General features: G+C 37.9%; 1 protein-coding gene across 8 annotated transcripts in view; it reads right to left on the bottom strand.

The window, feature by feature from the left end:
- NBEA (neurobeachin) overlaps positions 1-22,221 on the bottom strand; it is a 683,574-nt gene that overhangs the window by 129,764 nt on the left and 531,589 nt on the right. For all 8 annotated transcript variants that reach the window (XM_042952224.1, XM_042952367.1, XM_042952503.1 and 5 more), the window contains 2 exons: positions 1,165-1,282; positions 747-849 (listed from right to left, as the gene is read on the bottom strand). In XM_042952224.1, coding sequence (XP_042808158.1) covers positions 747-849; positions 1,165-1,282 — 221 coding nt within the window. The remainder of the gene's footprint in view (positions 1-746; positions 850-1,164; positions 1,283-22,221) is intronic.

Here is a 22,221-nt window from a genome sequence, read left to right as displayed (position 1 = left end):
CTGGAACACTAGTGGGTATTTTGTGACCAGGAGGCTGACTGAGGGTCTTGACATCACTGAACGTCAGAGACAGTACTGGAAACTCATTAGCTCCAGACTTTTGATAAAGTAAGGCTCAAACAGCAAAACACTCTAGTGTTTAAGCCACTTTTAGATAGGTATTCAGTTACATGGAGCTAAAAACTGACTGATATTAGTGATACACATAATTACTATGTTTTCTCTTAGACTAGTATCTTTTGATAAAATAAGATTTCAAAATTGTATTTTAAAATACCAAGATGAAACATTTAGGAAATGGTTAAAACCACACCATCATTCATAACTATTAACCTCAACAAATTCTAAGAGTTTTATTACTTTCATGAAGAAGCATCTATGTGCAGCATTTATACAAACAGTTTATATGCGATCATGAAACAATTAATCACAAATATCATGAGGCTCTGGTATGTTTTTTGTAAGATCTTCAGCAAAAATGTCCTAATGATGTGCGAGCTATGATATACAATCAACTTTTTTACTTCCTCATTTATATAGGTGTTAAATAAAACTTATACATCAACTCTTCTGTCATTCTTAAAATAGATGTTTCACAGCCTCTTTGCCTACAAATGACTTGCAGAGAAAGAAAATGCCTTGGTTCTCAAAATAATTATAATGGTATAACCTTATTTATATTTCTGTCATACTAGGATTAAAATATGTTAACGAACCATACATAATGCGTGATATGATATAATTACCTGGCTTGTGGCAAACCATAGCTGGTCCCTACGCCAACCCGAGGTAAGCTATAGACAACTTTTTTTACTGTTGCTTGATCGGGGAAATTGAACATAACCGAGGCTGTGGGAAAAAGAAAAAACACGAGTTAGAAAACCACAGGAGAACTAACCATCAATTTTAGAAATCATTTTCAAGTGCCTCTCATGATGTATTTGTCAAGGTAATGTATCTTCATGGAAAATCAGCTTTCTGTACAGCATTATCCAGGAAAAATCTAGGATTAACATTTTCAAACAAACTAATTTTTCTTCTTATTTTAGGGAGGGCGTATCAAAGAGAGAGAAATACAGCAGGGAAAAATGAAAACCGTATCATTCTACGTAAATAAATAACATCCAAATATGAGCACATTTCATAATATTTAAGGGGCCTTACTTCGGTTTGCCATAAATACTTCCAAAGCAGTGTTTTGTAGAAGATAACGTCTTGAAAAGACAGCTCGTATCTCGCTGAACATCCATTTTCCGTGAAGTCCTTCAGTGTATGCAAGAACCTAAAATAAATAGTTGAAAGGGAAGTGTCAGCCAGTGAAATGTGTGTCTAAGACTTAGTCTGACAATATCTTAGACAGTGCTGTATAAAAGTCAGTAAATTAGGGATTATCTTCCTGGATTCATGATATATCACAACACTGCCAATCATCCAATTCTGTATACAGCATTTGCAAAATTTCTACCTGTCTGCATTTTCTTGGTTGGCTCATGAAGAAATGAACAGCAGAAAAATTATATATTCAAAGTGACCCTGTGACTTAAAACAGATATACATTATAGTTTTTGGTCTTGTATATAATTAGTTGGGCAAGGTAACTTGACATATTCTGTTGGTTCTTTTCCAATATTCCTTTTCTTCCTTCTTCCTTGCTTACTGGAAGCCCAGTTAGCAGCAGTGTCTATGTGGTCAACACCAGGCAATGGGTCATGACTGGTTAAGGTAGGGGTAGCAAGCATTTTTGGTACAAGGACAAACGGCAAATATTTTTAGACCTTAAAGGCCATATGGCCCCTATCACAACTACTCAGCTTTGCCATCGTAGAGTGAAACCGGTCATAGACAATGTATAAATGAATGCGTGTGGCTGTGTTCCAATAAAACTTTATTAATAACAACAGAGGTGGCCTGAATTTGGTCCTGGGGCCAATCTGGCTGACCCACGGTCTAAGCCAATCATGGCAAAGTTATTCCTTGCTTTCGCAAATTCCACTGAAACTAGGGGTGAGGACATTTGACCCCGAGCTGGCTAATGAGAACAAAACCAAAGTCGGTTGGATGTTTCCGAAAAGATGACAGAATGAGTGATATGTAGCTGGCACACTTTTTTTTCTTCTCTCTTGAATAGAGATGTAATGGCAGGAACTGCAGCAGCAATTGTATAACCAGGAGAGCAAGGCCAAGGAAATTGAAGCAAGGTTGGCCCTAATATTGAGTTAGTGAAACAGTGTCAGCAACCACCCCACCGGCACTTCTTGTTACATGACACAGATCAGTCCATATTTGATAAAGCCACTGTAGGCAAATCTGAAACAAATGCAGTCCCTCCTGATACACCATTGCAAGTTAACAACACAAAATACGTTTCTCTTTGCACTAGTACACTCTGTACAACCTACCACATTGAAATTTGCTCTGGTGAAATCAAAACTAGTTGAATTCTACATGCATGATACTCCTTAAGCTTTAAAAGCAAGTTATGAATTCCCTTTTTACATTTCCTTTCTCTGGGAAAAGATATATAATATGTGATACTTTGGTCTTTTAGTTTGTGAAAATTCCATTTTCTTTCTAACTCCTTAATTCAGTTTTGTCTTTCCCTCGATGCTAGAAAGTTCTTGGAAGCAGTCAGACATCTATTTAAATCCTGAAACATTTTGGAGCCAGTCAGACTCCTATTCAAATCTTGGCTCTGTTATATAGCAGTTAGAGGACCTTGGAAAAATTATTTAACTCCATCTGATTTTCATCATCTGAAAAACAGTGATAATAATACTATTACTGGTTAGTTTAAGCAGCGACAATGAACCTTAAGTGCATGGCCTGAGCTATTATCTAAGTTCTGTTTATAAGCTTCTATGTCCTTACTGTTGAGCATAAAGTGACATCTGTGTTTGGGTTTCTAAATGTAAAACTATACATTTCACAAAAGGGTTATAGTGACTTGCCACAATTCATACTAATACATTCTCAGCTGGGTGCAATGTTCCCCAGATTCAAATTTCATAGACCAGTGTAATTTTTTTTTAATGGGGAGAGTACTGATACAAGATTGATAACTTTTTTGTCGGATAGGAAAAATTTCAGGACAAGTAAAACAACCAAACCAACAAAAACTTCTTCCACATGACCATCAGTTCACTAAAAACTGAAACTATTAAGGCTGTTTGAAAACCCAAAGCAGTACAATGTGTATAATCTCATAAAAAAGGAGAGACCTTGTCAGGAAGGCTGTGTTGCGCCCCTATATGAAAACCGTTACGCCATGAGGATGGAGACAGACACACTCACACACATACACACTCTTATTTTTACTTATTTCTCTCTTTGGGCATGATGCAATGAATATTTGGCCAAGTGTTCCTTTCCATTATTTCGCTTATAGCAGGCAGGCCATTCACAAACACACAGGAGTTAGTCGAACTTCTGGAGTGCTCCCTGTGAGACTGTCTCCCCAGCTTTGCCGGCCGTCACTGGATGGTTCTCCAGCTCCAAATTCAGCCTTAATTGCTTGTTCTGTGAAAATGAACCTGTACCCTTTATTTTTGCTCTGTTAGCTGCCACGATGTGAAGTGTTGTCAGGAAAGCACACTGAAGAGAACCCGCAGGCGGGAGGAAGGGGTTTTCCTTGCCGGGGCTGGTGCGCTCGCTCACTCAGCAGCTTCCCGAAGAACTGGGGTTTCTCCACTGCCAGGCTTCTGCAGGGTGTGATGGCCACCAGGACCCAGTGACAGGCAGTTTTTCTTCCAGTACCTCCCCCTGCCCCAGGCAGTTTTGCAGCAGACTTGCCTCTCCCCTGAACCTCTCCCCTGAACAGTTTCACCAGCTCCCTAGAGGGTGGATTTCTGAAAAGTTCTAGAGGACAGAGCTCCAGCACGTACCCCCGCCAGAGCACCAGAGTGACTTCTCCACCCCCCAAGAAGCTACAGCCATGCCTTCCCCAGTGAGCCCAGGGGGGCCTCTAAGAGTAGGGGCTGCTCATTTCCAATGCTATTCTTACATTCTTTAGAGCTCTTTTTATTTCTTACTAATCATTCCCTGTTACTCTGATCTCCTGTGATAGTTTTAGATTATAATTATTCACATTACACTTTCCCTGTTTAAGTTGCTATGTGGTTTTTCTCTCCTGCTGGATCCAGACTGATAGACAAACTCAATCAGTTCTCCCACCACCACTACTGTCTTTGCTCCAGGCTGGGACTGTAACAGTCCTCAGGGACCCTCAGGAGAAAGAAAAAAGGACAGAGACAATCAGAGGAACTCAGTAAAGCCTGGAGGCGAGGAGTAAAAGGAGAGAGACTAAAACTAAAAATTATTTTGCTAGTAGCTAGTAAACAGCTCAAGAAGCAAATTCCAAAAGACAGATCCAAAGGTCCAAAGCTATTCTGAGCAAGGACAATATCATCTGGATAACTGTATGGCCCTTACCAAAGGGGCTGTGTGTATGTATGTGTGTGTGTATGTATATATATGTGTATATATGTATGTATGTACATATATACACATATATATTATAAATTATATATATATATTTATGTAAATATAACTATTTACAACTTTATTAAAAAAACCTTCCTAATTACTTTACAGTAACCTATGTTATATTTAAGCTTTGGAAATCCTTAAAGATGGCTGATGAAAGATAATGCTCTGAACTGGTCATAATTCCCTGCCAACAAAATGCAATAGAGCCTAGAGGAGTCTCCTTCTCCTTCTCCTTCTTCTTCATTTTTAAATAGCAAACCAGTTCCTGCTTTCCCTTCTCATTTCCTTGAAGACTGTATATGGAATGAAAGTCTCTTAAAATATTTTATTTAAAAAATTTCTATATCCCCTCTTGTGAGGTGCCTTTCCTGGCATCCAGTGTCAAATCACCACATACTAACCTCCACTGTCTCTTCTATTAGAGCACTTTATTTTAATTCTGTGCATGGCACTTACTTATTTTCTTCTTTATTTGTTTCTTCCTCTGTCCTCCCCCTATAACATGAAAGTTCCATGAGAACAGGACCCTGTCTTATTTACTGCTCAGTACACAGTGCCTCAAACAGTGCCTGGTGCACACACATTCGTCCACTCAATAAATCACTAAGAGAAATGGACAGAGATAACACACACGGGGAAAGCTACAGAGAAATCTTACAAATGTGTGCATTTCCGACTCCTTGGCTGAACTGCATAAAGCTTTCTAGTTTGGCCTCCAGACTTCTCATGTTTACTATTTTAATGGTTGAGCCTACCAGACATCTCTCCTGACTTTATTTTGAGTCAAGATCAGAAAAAAACTAGATAGTTTTTTTTCTGGCTTCTCTTCTGTGGCAGTCTAATTTTCACCCTGGGGAACCTCTGGACTCAGCTACACCTCATCCTGAAAGGCCATGCCCCCCACAGAAAGGAGTCCTTCACTCTAGAGGGGCTAGGCAAGGTCTTCAGGCTACAGTATTTTGACTTTTAAACCTAACTCCTCTCACTTCAACAAAATGCGTACTGAGGTGTGTCACAGAATATCACCTGGCACCCTTCTTGAGCATCAGTTTTATTTCTGGTAAGTAACTGACAATGTTTTGTAATGAAGTTAATACAGACAGGATGGAAAACAAAATGTAAAACATGGTGATCCGTTGCTGTAACACTAGCACTCAGATAAGTTTTGTGGTTGCCACAGGCGTCCTTAGACTGTAGCACAACCTTCCTTACTCTCCTCTGCTCATGGGCAACGAGAAAGCCCCCAAAATTGGCAGAGGGAACCTAGTGACATTTTCCGACACTTGCCTGGCAGTACGTGGAGGCTGTGGTGGAAGGTTGTGAGACCAGTTAGGATATAACTTTGGGCAAGTGATGAGGAGTGTAACGAATCTGTATGTATTTCAGAAATGTAAAATATTATCATGTATAGTTGATTAAATATTGAGTTCATGTCATTTTTCTATTAAAAACCTGGGCCTCAAGCCCAGATCTGACATATGACTTGATACTATAAGACTGACTATATTTTATTTATACCTTTACTAGTTACATAATGTTCTATGGGTTTCAGGACATTCCGTAATAACTCTTTACGCTCATTTTTCATTACAATCCAAGGTATTTTTCTATACCACTATGTACTTTTATCTATGTTTGAGGTTTGTGGCTTTTGTTTTCTTTCTTAAGTCAACCTTCCTACATTATCTGGTTTGTCCCTGCCTGCTTCTCCAAATTATTTAATATACTAGGAAATCTAATCAATCACCCCAATTCAGTTTTGTTTTCTGAAAATTGAATACACATAATATTCATGACATCATGTAGGTCATAAACAAGAATATTAAAGCATCTCGGATCCCAAATCTTAGGGAACTTTGTGATTTTAAGTGACCACTGAACTAGTTTGAGCCAACTGCTTAGTACCCAAAAGAAGTGAAGGGAGAAAGACTCCACACTGGCCTCATTCCCTGAGGTCTGCCCCCCTCACTTATGAACTGGATCACTCAGGAAGCAATATAACACAAATGTAATAGAGACCCCTTGTAAACCACCTCGCCCAGATGTGTGCTTAACACAGATTATTTGATGATCCTGTTGAAGAAAACTAGGGTTCGTGTGCACTCATGTGAATCAGACACGTATATGTTGTCAGAAACATGTCTAGGGCTGTCAAATCAGTTTCATCATCTTTTTTCCTTCTTAAGGCAGCGAATATTGTGCAACCTAAAAAGTACTTGTTTAGTGATACCTTTGCTGATCTCGACATCACCTAACACCTATGTTAGAACAAGTATTACAAACACTTTTTTCTTTGAATGTGAAAAATCTGAATTTTGCTGCAGATTACAGTTTCTGTTAAGAATTGATGAAAATGTTGCAGAAGGCTGGATGGACATGCCCTTTTCAGTGTTCGTGAGGTTGTCATATCTAACCGACTTGTCCTTGTAGCCTGAACAGTTTAATTAAAGGGGTCTAACACAACGTAAAGTTGCAAGTCCTCATTATTTTAATAATTCTGCATAAACGTTCAATGATATGGGATATAACCAGTGTATTCAAGATGGAATAGTTCAAAAGTAGTTTCAGGTTTATATTTCTACATGATGGTGCGTGTTCTTTTCCATTTCCAGATGAATGGAGAGAATTCTAAGGCCTAGAAGGAAAGCCAAACCACAAGACAGAGGAAGCTTGGGTTTTAAAATGACCCTGTGCAAGTGCGTCTCTGACTGATAATTGCTGTTGTGGTACACTGGGGTGAGGATGCAGGGAGTGGCAAAGACAGCTGGACGTTTGCCACTCTCTCCTCCCTGTTCCCACCACAATGTCTTCTTGGTGACGCTATTTCCTCACTGAAGGCATGGAGAAGTATAAGATACAGTAAACAATTAGATGTGCATGGAAAGACTGAAACAGAAACACAATGGAACAGCATCTTCTAAATGGGCAATGCAATAACTTTCTGAGAGATAAGTTAGGTACACATAATGTAACAGAATAAGCGTCCAGATCCTCAACTTCTTTTTTTTTTTATTTTTTTTTAACGTTTATTTATTTTTGAGACAGAGAGAGACAGAGCATGAACGGGGGAGGGGCAGAGAGAGGGGGAGACACAGAATCGGAAGCAGGCTCCAGGCTCTGAGCCATCAGCCCAGAGCCCGACGCGGGGCTCAAACTCACGGACCGTGAGATCGTGACCTGATCTGAAGTCGGACGCTTAACCGACTGAGCCACCCAGGCGCCCCGATCCTCAACTTCTTAAAGTCTATCTGGCCAAGACCAAACCTGTGAGGGAAGTACAGCTTCCCTTTCTCGTGTCTTTCTTATTGCCCTTTCTATTAAAAAAAAAAAAAAAGGTGGGGATGGGGACTCTTTATGGTGTATTGCCTGGGGTAATAAGATCTATTGAGGGGGTAGGAGCCTCAAATAAGGGATAATTCAAAACATTAATGGGGATGTTGAAAAGTGCATGCCTACAATGACTAGATTTAAAAAAATCCTTTTGCAACTCAGATGGTTTTTCAATTTTTTACATGCAAAGATTGAAGTTGGATCTAATTGAGTTGATAATGGAGAGATCATTTAAAATAATTTTTGATTATAGATCATTGAGTGGTTTTTAGCGTACAACTTAGAAATGGCACAAAATCTTATAACATTGCTGATTTATGTGAACAAGGTTTTTCAACACATCTACAAAAAAGAAAGCTAGGAGTAGCTGTAATATTGATCCTTGTACTGTTCTAGCAATATTCATATGTGGATATATTAACCATTCATCTCATTAAGAGATGAATTTCCAATAGCATTTTAATTTTTTTGCTATTTTCCAAAGTTTACATTATATTTCTATTCTTGTATGATTGTAAGCTATGTTATTTTTAATAATAATTTATTCCAGAATAAAAGTTTTAAATACTTAAAATTTCATAGTTTTAGGAATTAAAAAAATTAAAACTTTAATTTATAAGTGTATATGTTTTTTACAGATTAGTATAATATAGTGATCAATAAAAGACTTTCAAGAATAAGATATTTTATGGGGTGCCTGGGTGACTCATTTGTTGAGCATCCTACTTCTGCTCAGGTCATGATCCCACAGTTCATAGGTTTGTGTCCCACGTCGGGCTCTGTGCTGACAGCTCAGAGCCTGGAGCCTGCTTCGGATGCTGTGTCTCCCTCTCTCTCTGCCCCTCCCCCACTCACGCTCTGTCTCTCTCTGTCTCTCAAAAAATGAATAAACATTAAAAAAAAAAGGATAAGATATTTTAGATTAGGTAAATTTTGGGGAGGGAAGCAAATGGAAATATGAGTTCAGAGGAAGAGGAATTACATGAAATATCCATTTGAAAAAAGATTTAAAATGGGTGATGACAGAAATCAAATCACTATTCTATTGGATATATTTGATCCTACTGAATATATCTGAAAAGGGATTTTGTGAACCAGACCAACCATCTTGGAGAAATTCCCCAAGATGACCATTCTGTGATGGGAAACTTCATGAGCACAGCACCCCCCCCCCCCCCCCCCCCCACTCCTTCCTTTTGTTTAACCACACCCTTAAGTCTACTCTCAGGGGCATAACATTCTTGATCTGCCCCAGATATAGGGGTAGGTATGACACACACACATATTCCTGAACGTTCCCCTGGGTGGCCCCTCACCATGTACTTCCAGCCTCCACAGCTATAAAAGCAGGTTTTACAGGGATGTGGGGCTGCAGGAGAGGTACTTCTCTTGCAGTTGCCCAAGACAGTCTCGGTTAAGTCTCCTAAACAAACCATTTCTCATCAAGCTGGACTTGTTGGTCTTTTTCCTCAGTCTTATGGCTTCTTTGGCCTTTGGAAGTCATTTAGTATAGATCTCCCTTTCATGGAACAATGACATAACAATTTTACTTTAAACTATCAATATTTAGAACATGCTGGATATTACAGCTTTTAAAAATATTTGAACTTAAGAAAAATTTTAGACGTGAACTTAAACCTGTGCAGGGTGGTGAATAGTTTTGTTTTTATATTGAAGTATGGTTGACATACAATATTGGGTTGTATATAGTTTTATTAAATTATTTTTTGCAGCATAGGTTAAAAAAAAAGTTAGGGGACAATTGCGATAGACCAGCTTTGCACAATAAAGAAATCCTCAAAGAGCTGATGCAAAAGTCTCACTTTGGCCTTTTTGTTCAATTAATAATGAATTAAAAATAAAACTGTCAAGGGCAAGCACCATAATCAGTAAAATCTAATATAGACTGAAAAATTGATCACTGAATCAAACCCTAGAAAATTTTTATGGAAAATACTTAATCTTGATGAAATAAATAATTGAGTAATATGAAATTGAAAATAGGGAACACTGCAAGAGGCATAACTGTGAACCCAACAAAAGTGCTCAAGAAATCAAGCTGGCAAGATGAGGATTTACAGAAAATACATTCTCAATGAAAATGAAACAATCTACGTTATTACTGCTATACTTGTGAGGTTATAGATTTTCATACACACAGCCATTATCAGCATATGGATTAAAACTGCAGGGTCAAGAAACATCCTCCAGCGGGGAAAATTTAGGCAGCCCATTCACAGAGAGTTTTTTATTTAATAACCTTGCTTTTTTTTTTTTTTTGCTGTAATTCATCAATTTATGTGCCTGCCTATCCTCGATTTATTTATTTATTTATTTATTTATTTATTTATTTATTTATTTATTTAATATACTTTATTGTCAAATTGGCTTACATATAACACCCAGTGCTCATCCCAACAAGTGCCCTCCTCAATGCTCATCATCCACTTTCCCCTCTCCCCCACCTCCCAAAAACCCTCAATTTGTTCTCTGCATTTAAGAGTCTCTTGTGGTTTGCCTCCCTCTCTCTGTTTGTAACTATTTTTTTTTAAAAGGAAACTGCCTATCCTCAATTTAAAGTCACCCTAGGGTCTGCCTATATTACTCACAAGCTGTGAGACATGAGGCAAGTTAGCTACTTTTCAATTCTTTACTTATCTTAAGATTTGGGGGAAATAATAATACCTTACTGCATAGGGTGGTTATGAGGACTGAATGGAATAACTCTTTGTAAAAATGCTTAGGACAGGGCATGGCACATAGGAAGTGCTAAACATACGTTAACCTAGAACTATAATTCTTGCCTATCAGACACAGACATACACAGACACACAGACACACATATACAACACTGCCAGCAAGGGAGGAGAAAAGCTGGACCACAGCAAATAAACTTCTACTAAACTAACAGTCACAGCTACTGTTTCCTTAGTGACAGTTTGTATTCTAGAAATTATCTGAACTCATACTACTAAGCTGTAATGAGAAAGCCCAACCCTTTGGGACATCAGCTGCCACTCTCATTGTCAGTAGTGATAATTCTGAGAAGGCTTCTTCCATTCTATCTTTCTATCTATCTAAACATGGGCCAGCTCTTTTCTACCAACCCTGTCCTCATCATTTATCAATTGTATTTATTTTCAGTGACTTTCATTCAGCGAATATCTACCGATTGACCTCCATGAGCTGATGGCAAACAAGAGGGGTAGAATCCTTCACCTCAAGGAGTTCGTAGTCTGCTGGAGAATCACAAATAGTGAGCAAAAGGGGAAAGAAGAGGTTCTTAAGCAGAAGGAACAAGATGTATGTAAAAATGGTGCCTTGGGGGATGGGTCCAGGCTGTCTGGAACACATATCGTAAAGAGGAGGAAAGTGAAACATAAATGAATGAATGAATGAATGAGAATAATAAAAGGCGGGTGGGGAACCTAGACATGGGGAAATATTATGTAATTCATGTTGGAGTCCGAACTTTTGGTCTGAGAAAAACAGAGAGTCCCTATGTTAAACAAAGAGGTGAGATGATTAAATTTGCACTTGAAAATCACTGCTGTGACTTCAGTGTAGATGTGGTTCCAATAGTCTATGCAAATGCTGTTTTATTGTCATTAGTAGAAAACCATGAACCCTTTCAAAAGAGTATTATTTGTATTCTCTCCAATAGTATCTCACATCATGGCAAAGGCTTTTAAATTCACTTATTTTATTATATACATTCTGTAACAGTTGGACACTTCTTGAGGGTAGAGACTAGGTTGTAGTCTATTTTACATTCCTTACAGAAGCAGCACATGGAGGAAACTCAATCAATTTTTCTGAAGAAAATATTTAAAATTTAATTTTCAAACAAACTTGGGCTTGCAGCTGGAGTCCTCTGTGCCTACTTCATCTTCAAACGCACACTCAAAATTATGGTAAAATTCTCAAAATTAAAAATGGTATTGGCAAGGTTGCTTCATTTTTGTCCTATTCATGAATGTCCCCATGTGTAACTATTATATATTTGGCTGTGTTTTCTCATTTTCTCAAATTTGGCAAACTCTAAAATTTTGTATTTGTCCCTCTGCTATTATTTAACAAAGGGGAGGAATGCGGTAGGGGGAGGGAGAACTCTACACTACTGGAAAAAAGCTTATTTCTGGTTTCTAGAATTTACTTCATTTACATACTGAATATGTTACCTTCCTTTGTACTGTTTTGTATGATGTCAAGTTTTAAACTAGTTATATGTATGCATCTCCAGTTTTGGCTTTTTTTCCTTCTATATGAGATCATTTGGATTTCTGGGTTACAGGTTTTTCTTTGAACCTTTTTTGTAATAGGGTCTGATCTGTGGATACTATTAATTGTCAGCACAAATTGTTTTCCCTTTTTGCAAATATTTCAGAGTCGAGTTTTAGGTGCAGTCAGAAATGACACAAGATTAGACGGGGCATTTGCGGTCATTGTTGCAATAGGGAAATGAATCATTCCTAACCTACAGAGTAGATATAAAGGGGAATTGCTTTTGACTGGAGATCTAATGATGTTATGAGAGAAATCTTTTAACACATTAAAAGATTTTTATCTTAAAATTTTTTAATTTTTTTAATTTTAATTTTTAAATTTTTGTTTTCAAATTTTTTATAATAGTTTATATAAGGTGTATATACTTATGGTACACAGTAGATATTTAATAAGTGTGAACTACTATTATTAATGGTAGTATCAAACCCCATATTGAGCCACAATGTGCATTATGCCTAGTTCTTAAGATCCTGACCATCCTGAACACTTTTCAGCCCCCAAATGTGTCATGTTCTGTTATACTTCTGTGTCCTTGCACATGGTGTTTCTTCCGTCTGGTAGATGTCTCCCTATTTTGTTCTTCTGATTAGCTCCTATTAATGACTGGACTAGAAGAGGCTGCTGCTCCCTCTGGGAACCCTGGACCTACCTATGACACTTACCAAACCATTATTGCAATTATCAGTTTACTTGTTGGTGTCTCTTGCTAACCTGTGGGCTCACTGAGGGCAAAAATTCTCAGTTCATCTCTGCATTTTTCATACTTAGCACAGAGCCCAGCCCACAGCAATAATTTAATAGTAGTAATTAATTATAAATGTCTTTGTTGATCAATATTTATTAACACACATGTGCAGAAAAAGTTATAATTTATACGGTTTATATTAATTAAAAAGCAGTCATATATGGTTTCACTCTTATGTGGATCCTGAGAAACTTAACTTAAACCCATGAGGGAGGGGAAGGAAAAAAAAAAAAAAGAGGTTAGAGTGGAAGACAGCCAAAGCATAAGAGACTCTTAAAAACTGAGAACAAACTGAGGGTTGATGGGGGGTGGGAGGGAGGGGAGGGTGGGTGATGGGTATTGAGGAGGGCGCCTTTTGGGATGAGCACTGGGTGTTGTATGGAAACCAATTTGACAATAAACTTCATATATTGAAAACAAAACAAAAAATAAAATGTGTAAAAACAACAACAACAAAAAAAAGCAGTCATATCAAGACAGTTCAGAGTCGATTCCCAATTCATGATGTATTGGGACAGGACGAAAGGTACCCCCTCCTGAAGAGTTCCTTTTTTAGCATGTTGGTTACCTGTGACCCCACAACTCTGGGCCACAGTGGACTGGACCAGGATGGACAACCACTATAAAAGTAGTTTATCTAAGTAGCATGGCCACAGCTAGTGGCTGTAAAAATCCCATCTGTCCATCAGAACCATGCTATCACGAATGCTGACTGGCTGACACCATTCAATAATCTGTCTTGATGATCTGAATGTGAGATATTCAGAGACAACTCTAACAGGAAGGCGGGAGGAAGCCAAAAGGCAGAGAAAGCAGTCACCAGAAATCATAAGCAGCAGGAATTTTGAGGAAGCAGAAGCCAAGACCAAAAAAGATGGGTCTAGCGGTAGATGTAACAATCTCCTGCACCAGACACATCTGGTACCACTTTGCTCTCCTGGCTCCAGACCCACGGGTCTTCTTTCAATATCTTATCCATACCATGTTGTCTCCTGTCACAGAGCCAATGCACATATTCTTTCTTCTCTGGAAATATCTTCCATCCCCTATTTGCCTACTTCACTTCTACTCATCCTTGAGCTCTCTTTACTTTTTATTTTCGCAGCTGCCCTCTCTTGCTAGGTAACCTCCCCCACCATCACAGAGTCTCATGACACCGTATATGAGAGAAGTTCTCTTTCCAGCACTTAACACAAATATAATTTTGCAAATTTGTTTATTTATTTTATTAACGTAATCTCCCCCACTCTTTGACCATTTGTTTCTACTTATTACTGTACCTCTACTGCTTGGTGCAGTGCCTGTCCCATTGCAAAGCTCAGTAAACAATTTGTTGAGTGACTGGATTAAAGGTATATTTAGAGTCAGTTTGTCTGTGGTAGCAAAAAGATAAAGATACAGAGTAACTGGAGCTGTAATGTTAATGGATGTAATGTAATGGTTGGAGGTTCATTAAAAAAAAAAAACAACAGGTCAGGGAACTTGGATGAAATTCCAGTTTTTCAGAAGGCCTGATAAGAATTTGCCATTTGTACATTACCATGCTCTCCTACGATAAAAACTCTGGAATAGACACTATGGCTGCCCCATTCGGAATCCACTCCTGCCTCCCCCGCCCTCCACTTTCCTGATCAACAGAACCCTGACTGTGTTCGGTTATTGACTTCTCTTCTGTGCACTTCCGAGTCAGGGCACACTGACCCCATGGTCAGTCCCAGGGGTAGATTAAGTTCGTAAAAATGTCCTCAGATTTAAGAGGAAACCAATGGAAGAGGTACTTTCTCCTTCCTGTGAATATTCCTGGGCTTACATGGATTTGGGGAAATGTTAAAGCCCACGCTGCTCTGAATGTGAGAATGAGGACAAGCCAAGGGTCACAGAATGGAGATGGGGAATGAGCCTGGGTTCTGGAAAACATATAGAGATAGCTAAAGCAATCAACCCTGGAGACCGGTACAATTCAGGACTTGATATTTTATAATGCATACACAATACATACAAATCTATAAAACTATTGGAATTAGGGTTTGTATTACTTGCAGCCCAAAGTTTTCTGAAACAAACTCGTATTGTCTGATGTAACCTTAATGTCTGTTCTTTGAAGAAGGAAAAAGCCTGACTAATACCACACACACACACACACACACACACACACACACACACACACCAAACTCTGTACTGTCTGTTCAAGCATCTATAAACCCAAACAGTTCTAAAAAATATATTAAAATTTTTAAAAAATATGCAAACATTAAACATTTCCATACTTTGTATGTGTTCTAGAATAGCTTTCCTTCCTTGTCTTCCTGATCAAGTCCTATTAAGCTTACTGCTCAGAAAAGCGTTTCCTCAAAAGACATTTACCATTTATCATGTATCTATCTGTCACGTAGGTACCAGGCTCATCAGGGACAAGAAACACAATATGAATGTGACTTATTTTCAAGTTTTAAAGACTTCTTTTGCAGCGATAATTAGCCACCTACAGCTATTTTCATAAAATGTAAGTGCAGAGTTTATAAGTATGTTTTCCCTTGAAAACCTGAGTACTCTTGGGGACTCACAGGTGCATCGCTGGGGTTCATGAGAATTTTTCTTTTTCAAAACTGGAACTCTTGGAGAATCATTGTCTCCCAAAGAGCAGCTATAGAATGAAACCTGCTTTACGTAGGGAATTTGTATTCGGGAAGTCCTTTAGATTGGAGGTTATATTCATGTGTATCTGCCACCACAGTATTGGTGTTACCCCTGACACATTTTCTCACACTACCAGTATGTACCAAAAAGTATGTAGTTTATTAGCACTTAGTCTGGCGGACTATAATTTTTTTATAAATCTGTATGTCAGACCGGAGCAGAAAGAACTTGGATTTTAGAGGATGACAGACAGACGAAGTCTGATGCAACCACTTCAGAACTGTGTAACGTGAGAATGTTCCTTCACATAACGGAGACAGTTTCCACTTGCATAAGAGAAGAATGATCGTATCCACTTTACTGAATTGTTGTATTAAGTGAAATAACACATACAGTGTCTAGTGGAGAGGTTGGTACAAAGGTAGGCTACATCAGTGTGTTGAACAAATGAACTCATGATCCTTCCCCACCAGGACCTTCGTGAAACAGTCAGGGGTGATGAGAACAAGTCCCTGCTGTGGCCTTGGCTCAGGTCCCTCTCCACTGTACGTCATTCTCTGATCCAAACTCTGCTTCTGCATCTCCCAGTGGTTCAACTAAATCTGGTCGTTTCCAAGAGTTTGTACTAGATGTCTTGGAGTGTTCTGTCTGCTGTGTTTGAAGTTTAATCTTAAAAAAATTTTTTTCTTACTGCTTCAGCTAGAGACATTTCAGCTACCGAACTTCCTGTGGTATTTTTACTTCTACTCTCTGTTTTCTGTATTACGGGATAATTAATAGCTCTTCAAGAAATACAACTCAATTTAAATGTAAACAGCTCAGTAAACACCCCTTGTTTGTACATGAATGTCACACAAATATATATAATTGGGGGGGCAATAAGAGGGTTTAGAGGTCTCCCAACTTGTAAAGGCAATGAAAACAGTAATTCTAGGGTTAGGTATCACCCTCCCCGCAGTTTCTTCTTTATTACTATAATGTTCTAAGACTTGCTTCTACTGTTTACTTTATACTCTTTGGTTGTAAAGCTATTTGCAGCAGAATACTATTTTGCTGAGAATTTTCCTTTTCTATGTTTCATTTGAACATCATGAGCAAGTACTCTGTCCCCAGGCAAGGCTGTTAGCATCACATATCATTTATTCATCAGAGAACAATTTAGTCAGCACCGACTAGGTTCCAGATGTTGTGCTAGGTGATGGAAATACACCAGTGAACAAGAGAAAGATGGCCCCTTCTTTTACACAGCACATACTTTCTCTTTATAGAAAGCCTTGATAATTGAGTGATATAAGAATTTGATTTTACTGGGTTGCTAAAAAACAAAACAAAACAAAAAAACATTAAATAGGTCACTGTGTTTAATAGGTGTCTCCAGTATAATAAGTACCAGAGGTCATCTTTCTATATGGTCATCTATCTATTTTCTATGGAGGCAAGAGGCTCTCCAGAGCATTTACTGCAGAAAGGATTAATGGAGACATTGATTTTAAACTTAGCTCTCAATAAATAGTAGCTCTAATGATAAGTGTGATGCCACTGAGACCACTTGAAAGGAGTGTAGTTGTAGCATTAAATCTGCATTTTAGAAAGACTGTTCTAGAAGTGGTGAGAAGGATTTGGAAGGATGCTAAATTGGGAGTTTGAACCATGCCAGTGGGAAGTAAAGGAAGTCTAATCTAAGACAATTGCTGAAGAGAGGAAGAGGAGGGGAAAGAGAGTAAACATAGTTATGAGGCAGAATTAATAAGACCTGTGTGTTTTCATTTCGTTTTATGCCAACATAAAGAAATGAAAGGAATCAAATCTTTGCAAGGGTTTCTGGCTCCAGTGACTGAGAGAATGGTGCTCAGTCACTGGATTCTAGGTTTAGGGTTACTGGCAGATGAGTATTGGGGAAAAAAGTCAGAGGTTCAGCTCAGACTAAACAGAAAGCAATCACTATGCTCATTATCACCCATATAAACATGAACTTGTGCAAATAAAATGTGTGAACAATAACAACAACAATCAACCTACCTACACTGGATGACCTTAAAGAAATGATAGCCAGTGAATAACATATAAATCCATTAAATACCTAATTTCTTAAAGTTCTGCTCTCCACTAATAATATAAGTAAACCTAATAATATTTTCTCCAGAGATAGAGGATTTATAAGTCTCAGTCTTAACCCCGTATTGGCACTGAATGATTTCCCTGGCACTGGGCATCATGTCTGGCGTGCAACTTGTGTGTGTAGCTCTATGGAACCCCACTATGTTTCTCCAGTACTCAAGTCTGAGTAAAGAAATAAAACTGTAAACCAGAGACATCCACATAGTAGACTAATTTACAAAGCAGTGGCCCTTGTAGTATGTAATTCTATATAGTAAATATACCATGATGTATTAATACAGCTGGACAATTCTTATTGGGTAGGTAGATAAATTTAAAAGATTCGTACTCTTACAACTGGTGCCAGTAAAATTTGGGAGGACATTCCATAGAGGAAAAACAGTTTAATCTAGATGGTAAATAGAGAAAAGAGGAGATACATACATGTATATAATTTTCATAATATATAAGTTTATATGATGTCTAATACACAAAAACACATACCTGAGACAAACTGTACCTGAGACAAACACATACCTGAGACAATGGATAATAATTGCCTCCTATAGACATTAGGACAACAGTACAATTTTGCTTAAAAAAAGTGAAGCAGGGGCACCCGGGTGGCTCAGTTAGTTGAGCGTCTGACTCTTGATTTTGGCTCAGGTCACGATCTCACGGTTCATGAGATCGAGCCCCATGTTGGGCTCTGCACTGGCAGTTTGGAGCCTGCTTGGGAGTCTCTCCCTCCCCCTCTGTCTCTCTGCTCCTCCCCACTTGCTTGTGCTCTCTCTCTCTCTCTCTCTCTCTCTCCTTCTCTCAAAAATAAATAAACATTAAAAAAAGTCAGATAAATCTCAGAAAACACTGTACAAATAGCTCTTTGTTGATTACAAACATGGTTAACTTTACCTATAGAAGAATTAAAACTATATGGAGACACAGACATACTATTTTTATCTAGGAGATTGGCAAAATTCTAAAAGTTTAATAATACTGAGCTTGCTGTGGGGAAAATAGTCACTCACTACATTGCTGGTGGGAGCATAAAATAGTATAACTTATAACGAGAAAAATTTGGCATTATCTATCAAAATTTCAAATACATATATCCTTGACCCGGTAATTTCATTTCTTAGAATTCACCCCGTGCAAGATGAAGCAAGATTAAGTAGTACTAGATTCTTCACTGCAGTATTGCTTATAATAATAAAAAAAAAAAATGGGTAGGAAATGCCAACCAATGGGGGAGAGGGAGGGAAGCGGATGGGGGGAGGGGCGTAATTCAATAAAGTAAATACAGTATGGAATAAGCTTACATTCTTGGGGATGCCTTTTTTAAAGAAAAAGAACACAAAGTTACAAATAAAAATTTGGTATGTTATGTAAGTGAAAACTTAGAATGAGAAAAGAAAAATCACAACAAATACTAGAGCTTTGGACATTAAGCTTGTTTACTTCTGAGATCTCTTACAACAGTTGAGTGAACTGACCCTACTACACAGTGTCTCAGAAACTTCCATCTGTTACAGGCTCTGTGGACCAAAGGACCCTGGTGCCTAAGCTTCATTAGCTTTACAGTAAATGCACAAGTAAATCTAGATGTATCTATGATGGTGGATACGCTAATTTCTAATTACGGTCACAATTTTACTTAATTTCTCAACATGCATTTTTAATTTATTTTTGTACATGTGCCAATATATATAAGATTAGAAATCTCAGGTCTATCATGAACAGGTAATAACTTCCTTAAGTTCACCATACCTGTAACAAAGCTTTTTAACATCACAAGCATTGTATTTAGTGTTCGCTTAATTTTTTAAATTTACATTGTGGTTTTATGTCATTTTATTATAAATAAAATACCTAATGTATATTCAACGTTAATATTTCAAAATACTTAAAAAGATCTTTCAATATAGATGGGAAATATCCATTTTCCTCCTCATTAAAAAAAAAAAAAAAGATTCATGCTTTCTTCATGAAGGACTGATGTGCCTGTGTTCAGCTGCTTTAAAGTAGCTTTGCCTGAAAGGCATTTTTCATGTGATGAAGAAAAGATATTTCAATGCATTTTGAAATAAAAATCCAAGCTTCTCATAAATGCACAAGCATCTAGGCATTAAAATGAAATTCAATGGTAAATCAAAGCTAAATAAAAATTACACTACCTTCAACTTTTTAGCTCCAATATAGGGTTTTACACAGCAATATTTAAAGGAAAGTTTAATATATGGTAGCTGACAATTTCAAACTAATCCCTACTCTACCTTCTTTTTCTTTTATGAACCACGGAAGCAAAGTCCAATAGACAGCGTAAGATGAATCTCAGGTCCAGTACAAGCTTTTGAAGCCTAATCAAATGGGTGTAAAAACATATATAAGGAGATAAAAGTGGTTTGCTTTTACATATGGCAAAATGAATCAGTGAAAAGCTGAAGAAGGAAGTGAGATGTTCCATAGGGGCAGGTTAAGTCTGATGCTAATGCTTACTTAAAATGGTGACAGTCTGGAGTAGAGAAGCCTTGCTGGGCTGCTTTAATTTCTCCCTGGAATAGCTCCCTCCCAACCTTCTGCAGCACATCAAAGTCTCTGGAGCTCAATTAAAATTGGATTATATTGAAATGCTCTATCTATGGGAACTGTGTGCTCACTAACACTTTTCTCTCGGTAATGCTGCAGATGACAGTTGCCCATCCCAATTTAAACAGTTGTCATAGAGACGGGGAACTAAAGCAGCAGAAACTAACAATACAAAGGAAAGGTAAGGGCTAAGATTTCTGTGAATGAGGAGCTCGCTTTTCTCAGCAACACTGTTTATTACACCAGTGACAACGTACAAGAGACACAAACAGTATTGCATTTTGTATCTTGCATGTGAATGGAAAGATAGATAACAGTAGCAATAAGGTTACATCAACATATACGGTCAAATGTTTTCTATTTGGGTATGTTCTACTGGCTAAAAATTAAAGATCAAATGTTTCTCCCAACGGAAAACAGCAATCCGAAACTACCATAGTAAAGAGGCTATGGCTAATAAGTTTATAAAGTAAAGATGTCAATATCTACTTTTTAATCGCAGGTACAACCCGGAAAGAATAATTTCTTGGCTACAGATTTGTTTTTTCCCTTTCTAGCCCTAGAGTTTTAAAAGTTTAAATGTGGGAATGAACATGATAAATTACGACTCGGTTATGCATGTACATTTCAAATGCACACCGATTTTTGTCAAGTCCAGTTAACCTTAAAAGTGTCCCCAGCGTTGACAAGGAAAAACATTTCTAAATTTGAATTTGGAATTTATTTCTGATTTTAATTAGCAGGTATTCTGTAATCTGCTATAATTTCCCTTCCTGACATCAAAGCCTATCAGCACGGGCAGAAAACTCTGTCAGCTTCCTAAAAGCCCAAGGATGAAGATTGCTTAAATTTCTGGCAGTTCTAAAGAGCAATGCATTTGAGAGTGTAGACTGCTAGTAACGATACTATGTTCTCACATAGATGGCATGTTTCTGGCAGTGGAAAAACTCTTAACCTTTCTTGTAATTGGCTTATCCCAAGTCCCAAGATTGTTTTTCCTATCATTGTGCAGATCACCATGGAAATAAATTATTGCTATTTTATAGAGCATCGCACTATTTTTTCCTTTTAAGATCTCAATACCTGTGGTTCTTTTCTCTCTTGGGAAGACTATGTTAGGATTTTGAAGCAGCAACAAGGCAGGGTGCACAAAGTGCAGGCCAAAGGGGAAGGAAACAAAAATGTGTCAGAAAATCTAAAAACCGCACAGATCAAAATTTGTCAAAACAAGGCCCTGGCTTAAACCAACAAGAAGGGCCCCTACAGCTTGGGCCTTGACAAAGCACAGACTTTTTATTTATTTATTTATTTTTAGCCCAGCTGTAGAAAACACCATCTAATGAACCTGTCTGGGGCGGCTGTCCCCATCCTGTCAGGCATGTCAGGAAATGACAAGCACTGGGGACAGGCCGCCGCCAGTCACAGACAGGCCTGCCAGCTGGAGAGTCCAGCCCCAATCTAATCACACCACCAGAAAATAACTTTCATGCTTTCAGCTTGACAGGACGGACTTGAAGAAAAAAAAAAATTAGGGTTGGAAACAATGCTTTTTGTTTCAATTACGTATCATTTTTACACAGCAATTAAAAGTAATCTGCTCACACTTGCAATCCATGTTACTTCATATCAACGCAACAAAGTATAAATGTCATCGTTAGAGAGAAACGCGTAGAAAGGTTACTTTGATAATGTGGGTGCAGAAAAAAGGAACATTAAGACCACCTCGGTCCCTGCCCAAAGAGAGGCTGTATCATATCATAAATTTAATACTTTTCAATTTAGTTTATTGATATCACAATCCCTTATGTTCAAAGAATTTTCTTGTAAAGGTCACCAGGTAGCTTTAGTGCTGATTTTATTTCTTGTGCTCTGAGAACCAATATGTGTGAAGAGAGTAATAGGATAGAACTAGTATTTTCAGATGCTGGAACGTATTTCTTCCTTTTGTGATGGAGGGAAAAAGAGCCGTTACGAATAAATACAACCCACTGAGAACATTACAACTTGGGTCATGTTTGTATTATATAACTTGACACAAAGGACTAAAGAATGAA

The sequence above is a fragment of the Panthera leo genome, chromosome A1 (assembly GCF_018350215.1).
Source record: "Panthera leo isolate Ple1 chromosome A1, P.leo_Ple1_pat1.1, whole genome shotgun sequence".
NCBI lineage: Eukaryota > Metazoa > Chordata > Mammalia > Carnivora > Felidae > Panthera > Panthera leo.
Note: the sequence above shows the minus strand (reverse complement) of the source record. Positions and strands in the feature narration are given on the sequence as shown.